Source organism: Hippichthys cyanospilos, chromosome 7 (assembly GCF_059441005.1).
Source record: "Hippichthys cyanospilos isolate Australia breed blue-spotted pipefish chromosome 7, RoL_Hcya_1.0, whole genome shotgun sequence".
Taxonomy (NCBI): Eukaryota; Metazoa; Chordata; class Actinopteri; order Syngnathiformes; family Syngnathidae; genus Hippichthys; species Hippichthys cyanospilos.
The window spans coordinates 3,144,493-3,157,637 of record NC_142375.1 but is presented as its reverse complement, the minus strand read 5'-3'; the positions used below and the strand labels follow the sequence as shown (position 1 = coordinate 3,157,637).

Here is a 13,145-nt window from a genome sequence, read left to right as displayed (position 1 = left end):
TCATGTTTTTCCCAGGCAAGATCCCTGATAATATTTGGTTATGTGTGGCATTAATATTGTTATTCATTTTCATTTTTTTCTGGTCAAGATCCAAATAACTTTTGGTTATGTGTGGCATTAATGTTGTTATTTATTTCCATTTTTTTCCCCCCAGTCAAAATCCAAGACAATATTTGGTTATGTGTGGCATTAATACTGTGATTTTTGTTCATCTTTATCCCAGTCAAGATCCCAGATAATATTTGGTTAGGTGTGGCATCAATATTGTTATTTATTTTCATTTCTTTCTCGGTCAAGATCCCAGATAATATTTGGTTATGTGCGGCATTAATATTGTGATATATTTGGATTTTTTTCCTAATCAAGATCCCACATAATATTTGGTTATGCGCGGCTTTTATTCTGCTATTTATTTTCACGTTTTTCCCTGGCAAGATCCCAGATTTTGTGCGGCATTAATATTGTTATTTATTTTATTTATTTTCCTGGTCAAGATCCCAGAAAAAATTTGGTTAGGTGCGGCATTGATTTTGTGATTTATTTTCTTTTTTTTCCCTGTCAAGAGACCAGATAATATTTGGTTATGTGTTTCAGAGTTAACAAAGGGAGACAGAAGAAGAAAACAAGTATTCATTTTGAGTTTGATCTGCTATCTTACTCGCCACCAGGGGGCACGCTCCACTAGTAGAAGCAATCAGGCACGTTGCTGTTGTGTTGGTGCAGTATTCTAACGATTCCAGTGTGTGTGTCCGTAGTTGAAAATATGTTGGCACTGCTTGTTTCTAAACGTGCAGGCGTGTTGCTGTTGTGTTGGTGCAGTAATTTAACGATTTCAGTGTGTTTGTGTTAAGTTTTTTTTTTTCTCTCCAACTGCCTCAAGCACATCACAACCTTAAAATCGTTAGCACGTTGTTTATGCTGTAAATTTGATGATATAGTTGAAGCTAAAACATCTCAATTCATGTATAAGGCACAGGTGTCAAACCCAAGGCCCGGGCCCAGATCCGACCAGCCACATTATTTTATGCAACCAGCGAAATGCTGTTTTGACTTCAAGTTTCTGGCTAAAATACTAAACTTGCAAATTGCCTTCAACTTTTGAGATTTGGGGGAAAATAATCAACCATTTTCTTTCTTCCAACTATCTCTTTTTGAACTGTTATTACAAGCCTCCGATTTCAAAACTAGCTAAGTGTGTGACAAACACATGTACTGATGTACATTAATTGCTGTGTCCAAAAAGAGTCTTAAAAATATAGTACTGTATTAGAAAAATACAAACGATTATTTATCAACTAAGTTTATAAGTTATATGTGAAAAATAAGAAATACTCATAATAAGAAATATGTGTATGCATTTGGGTGTCTATGCATATATACATACAGTATATGTATATGTAGAGGCGTGACTTTTTGTGATATGAAACAATATCTATAATAACAACATGAGTAAATAGAATACAAGTACGACAAGATAAGTCTTGTATTTCTTCCTAATTGAACATAAACCTAATAAAAAAACGTCATAAACGTAAACCTCACTGAACTGAATATCTACTGACAATTTCTTTTACTTTATTCTTTTCTGTTCTCAAATTTTGAAATGTGTTTATAATATGTTCCATTTAATCAATCAAGAGTAGTCCAATGTCGCAAAAGGGACCCACATACTTGGCTCCTCCCCTTTTGCCAGCTTGATCGTCTTGGGAAGCAGGATTGCAAAAGTCTCCAAAATGTATTCAGCAAACAATGTGGAGATTTCAAAATACACAAAGCTTAAAAAAAATAAATAAATAAAATAAAAAGTACACAAAGCTAAAAAAAAAAAAAAGCACATGGGGAAAGATGACTACAGGAATAAGAAAAATGAAGCGTCACAGTCTGAAAGAAACTGAGGACAAAACAATAAAGGAGACAACAGGGCACCCAAGTAGAAGAATGTAGTGGAGTAAACTGATGCACTGGACTCATCGTCAGTAAAATGGCAGCTTGTGGACTTTAGTCACAATTGAGGTAAAAGATGTGTGCGGCTCCCACTAGGTAACTACTAGCAAGATCGGCAAGGATAGTAGCATCAAGATCAAATTTGCTGGCCTTTCGACCTCAACACTGGAGTACAAATAATCCTAGGTATCAATGCCGATAGCAGCCTTATTTCAAAGTATCGACGATTTGTGGCCGTTTTACAATCAGGAGCCAAAATTGAGAAGCGTAGAAATTTGACAATTTCATAAAGCTGTCATTAAACAAATATTTTTTCCCCGCAGGAAATGTTATGTATCTAAAATAGGTGTGGTATCGGTCCTTGGTATTAATGACGAATCACGAATTGAGTGTTTGTACTGGTGTCGATGTCTTAAAAAATGTGTAATGCGGCAATGCATCCCAAATTGTATTTCCAAAGCTTGTAACTATTCATCATATAAATTTCAATGAAGCAAATCAAACTATATGCTTAAGAAAACGGATATCCGAAAGGTCCAAAGCTTGAAAAACAAAAAAAGAAAAAAAAATCGCCACTGGTATTTCGACTTAGACTTTTTTTTTTTTTTAAACAAATGTTTAAAATTTGAATGTGACTTCTGAGCAGCCCTTCTAGCAAGCTAGCTGGACCACTCATGGAGTTTGCTATCCATACTGCAAACGTACGGTCACCGTACAAACTAGCTCCTTCACCAAAATTGTGGCTAAAATGGAGGAAACAGAATGGTTAAATATCACCACATTGGCCCTCAAAGGCCAGCGGGATTATGCCATGAATGGCAAGTGGCCAGCGCAGCCCTGTTGATCATGGTCACGATTATTTGAAATCATATCAGTCAACAAACAAGAAGATTGCAGGATGCATTTGAAAGTGCCAAAATAAATAAATAAATAAATAAATAAATAAATAATAACAACTGTGAGGAAAATTTTGCTTAATTGCTCATGTTTTCGACGAAAGAAAGCGAAGAGGAGCGTATTGTCATTTGCCATCAAAGATGTTGTGCCGCAACCCGTTTCTCTGAGTTATTTTTAGGAACCAATCAGAGACTCTCATTCATTTCCTCTTCAGTGTATTCCAAAAATTCCACAGCGTTGAAACTTGGTAAAGGAAAAATGTATTTAATTTGATGCACACAACAAAAACATTCTCCGCTGAGGTGTGTCCTGCACTTGACAAACCCTTCGCCTTTTTTTTTTTTTTTTTTTTTTTTTTGGACACAGAAAAGTTTCCAGACAATGTTGACAAGGCTCCCTGCCTTTGTTGATTCTTGTGAATTTAGGAAACAAGTTGATCCCTAACGACCAATCAAAACGCAAAATTCCAAAAATAAGGGAAATTCCTGGCTAACGTCAATCCAATACCTCTGCAAAAGTCAGAAAGAGTTGGTTGGCAAAGATGGGAAGAGCAGATGAGAGCTCATTGGCACTGGCTGAAGTAGTCATTGAAGAGGTAGCACTGATGTCCCGCCGTCCTCAGCATGTACCTGACAAGTGCAAAACACAACCTTTTAGACATACACACCTCAAATCATCTTGCCTAAACCCCCCACAAAAAAAAAATCATCTTGTATTTGCCACTGCTTCTCAATTCCTTCTTGCAAATCCCTCCTTAGAAAAGGGAAAACATTTTGCCCCCAACTCCCAGGAGCCTTATCAAATATGTGGCCCGGGGGCCGCAAAGAGGTTTAAAGCGGCCCGAGATGCTTTCCAAATCATGCTAACTCCTGAGCTGTTTGAGCTAGCAACATAAATCTAATGGATTTTGAAATCAGAGAAGCTTTGTGTCGATACTGCATGACATGATGGCACCCGGCATGTTGTCAAGTGCACAGGAGCTCCAATAGCTTCAACATTTTAACCTGAAGAAAAATGTATAAAACAATGTTTCTAAATCATACAAACATTAAGGTGATTCAGAATTGTATTTTTTTTTTAACGAAATAGAAAAAGTTACACTCTTGCCGAGTTTGACAATGAGAGTGCTGTTGCACCACCTGGTGGCACGGATGGGCCATTATCAGTTCACAACCCGTACATGTCCCTCCTAGAATGACGATAAAAAATAATGTCATAAATTACAATGAAATTATGTCATGAAAGGCTAACTGAGGCACAAAATGTTTTGCTGACGCCATGGCACTTTTTTCCGCGTTGTGCGTGGCATTAACTGAAAGAGGAATTGCAAAAGTGCCTCTTGTCTTTTCCCAACGTGCTTTAATTTTAAGTTAACAACTACTTTAAATGTAATTATTTGAGCTCAAGAAAAACAAGCTCTTAACACCCCCCAACACACACGCAGGTTAGCACATATGCAAATGAGCAAGAGTTTGGAATGAAGTTGGTTTTGTTATATCTCACTAAAACGACTTCCGTGTGCTCTCTCCTTATGCAATGCAAGATGCCGGATGCAATACTGCCACCCTGGGTTTTAAATTAGTCATTACATGCCCTAAATACCCCTCCCCTCTGGATCGTGCCAAAGGCTATCAGCATTTATGGCGCTCCCCCTCTGTCGGTGTTTACAAATAAAGCCTAGCCCCCATGATGGCACTTTAAAGGACAAAAATTACGCAAACATGAAACAGCTGGACGGAACGAGAGGCGGCGTGGAGGAGACACTAGAGCTTGGAACATGCTCATGACAAGTGACACAAATTACACTAACGACAATGCCAGGAATAAACGACATTAACCCAAAAGCGAAATAACTCAAATTCCACAAAATAAAACACAGACAGAACGTGACACCAAAAGCAGGCAAGCTTTAAAGGGCTAGTGTGCAAGATTTAGGCCGTTTTTCATTACGGACAGCAGGGGGTGCTGCAGGTGCTGCATTTACCATTGTCCGCAGCTATAACAAACATGGTCGCTTCCCGAGAAGTGCCACCCACCATGTAAAATAATTTCATGATAACTGGACCTATGAGTACAATGAAACCCCAGGTTACGGCATCTGTGGCTTACGTTTTTTTTCACGTTACGATGTGGAATACTGAGTTTTTTCGTCCCCCCTTTCAAGCATTTATCCTTATTTACGATTAACATCAACTGCCACGACCTGTTTGTTGCCCGCGGTGAGAGGTGCAGAGCTGGTGTGGGCATTCTTGTTGCCCCCAAGCTCCTGGTCCTGACTGTTGTTTGTGGCTATGCACCAAACAGCAGTTCAGAGTACCCACAGTTTTTGGAGTCCTTGGAGAGTGTGCTGGAGAGTGCTCCCTCTGGGGACTCCCTCGTTCTGCTGGGGGACTTCAATGCTCACGTGGGCAATGACAGTGAGACCTGGAGGGGAGGGGCGTGATTGGGAGGAACCCCCCCCCCCCCCCCCCCCCCATCTGAACCCGAGCAATCATGGATTGTCCATAACGAACACCATGTTCAAACATAGGGGTGTCCATATGTGCACTTGGCACGAGGACACCCTAGGCCGCAGTTCGATGATCGACTTTGTGGTTGTATCATCTGATTTGCGGCCGCATGTTTTGGACACTCTGGTGAAAAGAGGGGCGGAGCAGTCAACTGATCACCACCTGGTGATGTGTTGGAACCGATGGTGGGGGAGGATGCCGGCCAGACCTGGCAGACCCAAAACGTATCGTGAGGGTCTGCTGGGAACGTCTGGCAGAGTCCCCTGTTAGAAGGAGTTTCAACTCCCACCTCCGGCAGACTTTATCCCACGTCCCGGGGGCGGCGGGACATTGAGTCTGAGTGACCATGTTTTCTGCCTCCATTGTCGAGGCGGCTGATCAGAGTTGTGGCCGTAAGGTGGTCGGTGCCTGTTGTGGCGGCAATCCCCGAACCCGCTGGTGGACACCAGTGGTAAGGGATGCCGTCAAGCCTATTGGGCCTTTTTGGCCTGTGGGACTCCAGAGGCAGCTGACAGGTAACGGCTGGCCAAGCGGCGTGTGGCTTCGGTGGTCGCCAAGGCAAAAACTCGGGTGTGGTAGGAATTCAGCGAGGCCATGGAAAGCGACTTTCGGACGCCTTCAAAGAAATTCTGGGGCCACCATCCGGCGTCTCAGAAGAGGGAAGCGGTGCACCATTGACACTGTGTACAGTGGAGATGGGGCACTGCTCACCTCAACTCAGGACGTTGTGAACCAATGGGCAGAATACTTCAAAGACCTCCTCAATCCCACCGACACGTCTTCCTCGGAGGAAGCAGAGTCTTCGGGCACCAAGGTGCAGCTCTCATCTCTGGGGCTGAAGTCACTGACGTGGTCAAAAAACTCCTTGTGGCAAGGCCCTGAGGGGGGATGAGATTCACCCAGAGTTCCTGAAGGCTCTGGATGCTGTAGGGCTGTCTTGGCTGACATGCCTCTGCAACATCGCATGGACATCGAGGACAGTGCCCCTGGATTGGCAGACTGGGGTGGTGGTCCCCCTTTATAAGAAGGGGGACCGGAGGGTGTGTTCGAACTACAGAGGAATCACACTCCTCAGCCTCCTCGGTAAGATCTATTCGGGGGTGCTGGAGAGGAGGGTCCATCAGGAGGTCGAGTCTCAGATTCAGGAGGAGCAGTGTGGTTTTCGTCCTCGCCGTGGAATAGTGGACCAGCTCTACACTCTCGGCAGGGTCCTCAAGGGTGCATGGGAGTTCACCCAACCACTCTACATATGCTTTGTGGACTTGGAGAAGGTGTTCGACCGTGTCCCTCGGGGATCTATGTGGGGGGGGGGCTTCAGGAGTATGGGGTACCGGACGCCCTAATATGGGCTGTTCGGTCCCTGTACGACCAATATCAGAGCTTGGTCCGCTTTTCTGGCTGTCAGTCGAATTCGTTTCCAATGAGGGTTGGACTCCAAGGCTGCCCTTTGTCACCAATTCTGTTCATTACCTTTATGGACAGAATATCTAGGCGCAGCCAAAGCGTTGAGGGGGTCCGGTTTGGGAGCCTCAGCATTGCATCTTTGCTTTCTGCGGATGATGTGGTGCTGTTGGCTTCTTTAGGCCATGACCTCCAACTCTCACTGGAGCGGTTCGCAGCCGAGTGTGAAGCGGCTGGGATGAAGATCAGCACCCTCAAATCTCCGCAGGGTGTCCGGGCTCTCCCTTAGAGATAGGGTGAGAGGCTCTGTCATCCGAGAGGGGGCTCAGCGTCGAGCCGCTGCTCCTCCGCGTTGAGAGGAGCCAGTTTAGGTGGTTCAGGCATCTGGTTAGGATGCCCCCCAGACGCCTCTCTGGTGAGGTGTTTCAGGCATGTCCCACTGGAAGGAGGCCCCGGGGACGACCCAGGACTCACTGGAGGGACTATGTCTCTCGGCTGGCCTGGGAGCGCCTGGGGATTCTTCTGGAAGAGCTGGATGAAGTGGCCGGGGAGAGGGAAGTTTGGGCTTCCTTGCTCAAGCTGCTGCCCCCGCGACCCGACCCCGGAAGACAGCGGTAGAAGATGGATGGATGGATGGATGGATGGATGGATGGATGGATGGATGGATGGATGGATGGATGGATGGATGGATGGATGGGCTTGACTCACTCAATAGGTTTTCCAGCACTTATTACCGAGATTTATGACAGAAACCCGCACCGTGTTGATGGGAATGGCCTGGCTTCTGGCTAAGACAGATTTAAAAAAATCTTGGCGACAAGTTATCTGAAGTCTAATTAGCTAAAAACTCCAACTTAAAATTACAACGCTAGAAGGAGCGTAACCAAATGGATATAATATGACACGAAAAGAACAGAATATGGAGAATAATTTTATAAATAAAAAATATATAATATATGTATTTAGTAAAAGTAATTAGAACTGAAATTGACTTTCATTATAGTTATAATTATTATGGTTTATTATGACAATGAAGTTGGGTTATGTTAAGCCAGGGGAGAAGGCCTTGATGGCCTACACACGCCATCTATCTATCTATACACACACACACACATATATGTATATATATATATATATATATATATATATGCACACAATTATATACACAATTATATAATTATACTACCAACAATTCGAAATAAATGGAATTTGGCTTCTCGATGCAAAACAATTAAGGTGATTATAACACATCCAAATCAGATGAAAAACTTAACATATAAAGTAAAAAGAGAGAAGCCTTAGCGTGTTTTTTTTTTTTTTTTGGTCATTGTTTTGCATTTCAACCATTAAAGAGACACTGTGTAAGATTTGACAGTTTTTCATTACGGACAGCAGGAGGTGCTGCATTCACCATTGTCATAGCTATAACAAACATGGCAGCCTCCGGAGGTGTGCCAACCCCATGTAATATAATTTAATGATAACTAGACCTACGATCATATTTAAAACATACCGTTGGTCGTTAAGAGCACATTTATTTGCAAGTTTTTGAAATTTATAATCATTTAGTTTATTACTTTTTAATGAAAAACGGTCTAAATCTTACACAGAGACCTTTAAGCACACAATAATTTCCATTTGAAGAATTAATAGAAACGGATATAATTGTACTCAAGGTCAATTGATTTCTTAGCCGTTGTGGCACCCCTTAGCATCTACCTATTTGGTCTGATCTGGTCTGCCTCCCTATTGGTTTGCATTTAATTCAACTTTTGGACACTAGATGGTGGCAGATCAGAAGCCATCACATGAAGCAAGTTTCAAGGAAGAATGTCCGGAGCTTGGAGCAGTGAGATTTGAATGATATGTTTTGGCAGAAAAAGAGGATGATGACGCGGCGTCATGACAAAAAAAGCCACAAAGACAGCTAAGCTACATTAGCATTGTGATTTGGTTCCGGCTTAGTCAACCAAACAACGTCGGGTACTGGACGATTATCTCAATGTGAAAGGAACATGGATGTGCTGAAGAATTGTCATGTGACTTACAGCCAGAAGAGACTGTCCACGAAGCAATCAAGGTCGTCTGTGATGTCGTCGTTGGTGAATGCTAAAAAAAAAAAAAAAATAAAATAAAAATAAGAAACTTGAAACCTGTTGTACGTGCATAGCTTTTATATGCTGAGTTGTTCTACATGTACTTCAGGGTCAAAGTTGTTGTTTTTTTTCCTTTCCTCAACTCTCTTATTTAGTTCGAGTGTTTTTCGGTCATACAGTCAGATCGACATGTAATTCTGATTGACTTCTACATGTCATCAGGGTCAGTAAAATAGTTCTAACTTTGCTCACTGGTTATTGAGGAGGGTCTACATACAATCCTAGCTCAATCCTTTGGTTTCGTGTTTTTCTAATTTCCTGAGATGTTACTTTCATTATTTTTGGCCATACAGGTGAATCGAAACACAATTCTGGTTCTACATGTGATCCTGGTTCAGCGAGGTAGTTCTACACTTGGTTCCCGCTTTTTGACTAAATTGTATGTTAGTATAATCCTTGCTCATGTGTGTTTCAGGTTTCTCTTGTTGGTTCTTTGTGTGTATTTTGGGTGGGTGACTTGGTTCTCATAGTAAGTGAAATGGTTCCAAATTTGGTTGTTGAGAATTTCTACATCAAATCCTAGGTTACCCATTTGCTTTTGTGTGTTTTTTGTTTCCTTTGTTGGCACTTTATGTATTTTGAGGTCATCAAGTTGAATCAGCACTCAATTTGGGGTTAATTTCGGGTCGGTGAAAAGGCCCTACACTTGGTTTCTACTTTTTGAGTTGATCCTAGAAACAATCCTCAGTTTCTGATTTGGTCTTGTGTATTTCTTGCTTCCTTATTTCACTCTTTGTACAATTATTTTGGTCTGTTTAGATAAATCTATACGCAATTCGTGTTCTGCATGTGATCCTGGGTCAGTGATATGGCTCTACCCTTGGTTCCTGCTTCATTATTAGGTTCTAGAAAGAATCGTTGGTCACCGATTTGTGTTTCTCGCTTCCTCATTTGGTTCTCATTTTGAGGGTCATACAGTTAAATCTGCTTGGGCATGTTATCCTGGGTCAATGAGAGGGCTCTACACTTGGTTCCTGCTTTTGAGTAGATTTCTAGAAACCATTCTCTCTCTCTGATTTGGTTTTATGTGTTTCTTGCTTCCTTATTCGGTTCTTTGAATCATTTTTAAGTCATACAGTTAAATCTACACGCAACTCTGGTTGTGTATGTGATCCTGTGTCTGTGAGAGGGTTTTACTCTTGGTTCCTGCCTTTTAATTAGCTTCTAGATCTAATCCTAGGTACCTGAATGAGTTTGTGTGGTTCTCGCTTGCTTATTTGTTTCTTTGTGTGTGTTTAATGTCATACAGTCGTATGGAGGTGCAATTTTGAGTGAGTGACCCTGTTCTTGGATTCATTTGATTGAATCTCTTGGATTCATTTGATTGAATCCAACCAGAAGTGAGCAACCCGAGCCGAAAGATCTGATCAGCTACTATTCCATGATGAACAAGGCCGATCGGATTGCCGGAGGCACTCACCGTCGCAAGTGGTGTTGCAGACGTTCTGGCTCCATCGGGCCGACGACTGACAGAAGTAGCTGTCGGAGAGCTGAAAGAGGCCGTGGTAGCCCAGCGACCATTCCCGAACCACTGCCTCTCCGCCGCTGCTGCCGTCGCCGTTCAAGTTGTCGTCGGCAATCGTCAGCATCTGTTCGTCAAACTTGTTCTCCTCCTCATTCAGGAGTTCCATCAGCTTCAACCACTGGCTGAGTTGGAACTCCACGCCGCCGTCCTGGTCCACATAAAAATATTCACCTTCTTCGTCATAAGGAGCTTCACCGCCCTCGGCCAAAACGTCTTCTTCTCCCTCCGCTACGGGTTCTTCTTCCTCGGGTACGGGTTCTTCTTCCTCGCCTACAGGTTCTTCCTCAGCTAAGGGTTCTTCTTCCTGCCCTGGGTCCTCACCTAAAGATTGATCTTCCTGAACCTGATCCGGGTTGCCATCACCGCTGATGTCATTTGCTCCATTGAGCGTCTGGTTAGAGTTGACGGTTTGGTTGCCGACGTCAGTTTGGTTTGCCGGTGTCGTCAAGACGACACTGGTGTTGCTTGAGGCATTGGTGCTGACTGTTTGGTTGCTCATGGAAACGCTGCTGCTGTTGTTAAGTGGAACGGTGGTGGTTGTAGTGGTCCTAGTGGTGGTGGTTGTCGTAGTGGTGGTGACGCGGTGGCCGTAGACATGTACAGTGCTGGTTTCCAGGGAAGAAACTCTTTCCAGATGGCAGACGACTGTGGCCAGAAAAAAACAAACAAAAATTAAATTAGTGGTTTAAATAGTAGCTGTTGACACCAGCACGACTGCCAAAAAAAAAAAAAAAAAACACCACCAACAACAAAAATGAGTCTTGGAAGTCATATCAATGAATGGCGCTGACATAGGTAGGCAAGGCGTCGGTGACGTCGTGGTTACTTACGCATAGTCAAGACAATGTCTGTGAGATTTTGCGTGCGTTTTGACAGCACGATCTTCTCCCTGAGTCGGTCTCGCAGCTCGCATCTGGATACGGTGCGCCCACTGCACTCAAACGCCAGCAGCGCCAACAGCAAGCACAGCACCCTCATGTTGCCCAAGTCTGTCAGCAGCACACATGCACGCCAAGAACATGCTCAAAAATTAATGCTAGCAAACAAATGAGATTTTTTAAACATCTGGATTCAGCATTGCAAATTTCAAGGTTGTGGTGCTCCTGTAACGTTATTAAATTAATCATATACATATATGACTACTACATATATATACTGTATATATAGAATAGGAGAACGATGGTTCGACTTGGAGTTATTACTATTTGTTTGATATGGTAGAGCTCTATTCAATAGGAATGATGCTCTTTTGTTATTTTAAAAACAATTGAATGAACAACAATAAAAAACATGTACGATTTTCGCGCTGTTTCAAACTAATCCAAATCCGAACCCATTGCCTTTATTTTTACCATGAACAGTAAGAAAAAGAAAGCCACCTGATTGGCATTGTCCGAGCACCAAACTATGTGAACTGAACAATACATGGCAATGCGCAGAAAAAGTGGAAGCGTCTTACCTGTTAAAGTGAGACTTCCAAATGTGTGTGCCTGTGCTTGGAAAGGAAAGTTTGTCGTGCCGTGGACCAACCTGTTTTGCGCTCCTATCTGCAACATTCTTTTAAGTTTCCATCACGCTTAGAGGAAATGCAAGAGCTGTTTTTTTTTTAAATGGGAGAATGAACAATCAGTATCTATAACAGATGCATTTTATTAGCAAGTAGTTGGTGAGCAGGAAGGGACCCAAGGAATTTGGCCAGTTTTTCAAGCTGCGCTTGTGGCCAAAAAAAACTCAATTTATATATATCAAATACTACTTGTTGAAATGACGACAAGAAAGCCACTTGTAGCTTTACCTAGCTCCAATTCCCCAATTTGAAATTCTGTGAATCTATTCCTACCCTCTCTACAAAAAAAAAGAAGCTGGTTTTAATCAAGAAAATGGCACTGAATTTTAAATATAAATCGACAAACATTATGCAAAAGGCCATGTAAAGAAACAAAATCTGCTTTCCTAATGTGAAATAATTCAAGTTGTGTGCGCTGTAGTCCTTTAATGTGCGGATGTTCCTATAAGGGGTGTGGTCCAGTGAGTAATAGCAAGTGTATACATTTTCTGTTTGTCTCGTCAAGGGTGTCAAAACACCATACAGCCCCTAGGAAGTATGGCTGGGAAAATAACTCTTCATGAAACACATTATTTATTCAGTTATTTATATTTATATTTATCTCCTCTGGACGGCACAATTGGTTTAACCCTTTAATAACTGGACTAAGAAATTATCTTTGAAAAGAAAATCCTCACATTTCCTGGTGACAAGGAATACAAATAACAAAATCTTCTTCATCAAGATTTCTGCTGTATGTATGTGTCTATATAAAAAAATCACAATGTTTATATTGAATATGTGTTGCATTTTGGTTGATCAAATACAAATATTACATTTGACCCAAGTACGTCCGAGGCGGGCGTCCATTTGTATACTGTTCCGTCATTAACAGACCCATCGGAGCGCGTACCCCCCTCCATCGTCATCAGTTCCACTGTTTTTGTAAATCCGCCCAAAGTGTAATCATCGGTCCGGAAGTCCGTTGACTAACGGCATCACTTGCGTCAACAAAATCCTTAGAGGGCCTCTAGAGGGCGCTGCTGACAATCCAGTTTGAAACCGGTTCGATTGGTGGATTGACTGGCCTGTTTCACACAGACACTTGCGAGCGAGAACAATCCAGGGGACTTGAAACAGACTTTTGGTGCAGCACTTAAGTTTTT

At 42.4% G+C, this 13,145-nt stretch overlaps 1 protein-coding gene across 1 annotated transcript; it reads right to left on the bottom strand.

Annotated features, from left to right (window-relative positions):
* Positions 1–3,089: 3,089 nt before the first annotated feature.
* Positions 3,090–12,050, bottom strand: LOC148420665 (uncharacterized). The gene is made up of 5 exons (XM_088418561.1): positions 11,893–12,050; positions 11,264–11,422; positions 10,329–11,078; positions 8,801–8,861; positions 3,090–3,470 (listed from the first exon to the last, which is right to left on the bottom strand). Exons 1-5 carry the CDS (start codon positions 11,987–11,989, stop codon positions 3,404–3,406), a joined length of 1,134 nt encoding a protein of 377 aa, XP_088274687.1. The 5' UTR covers positions 11,990–12,050; the 3' UTR covers positions 3,090–3,403.
* Between the last annotated feature and the right edge of the window lie 1,095 nt (positions 12,051–13,145).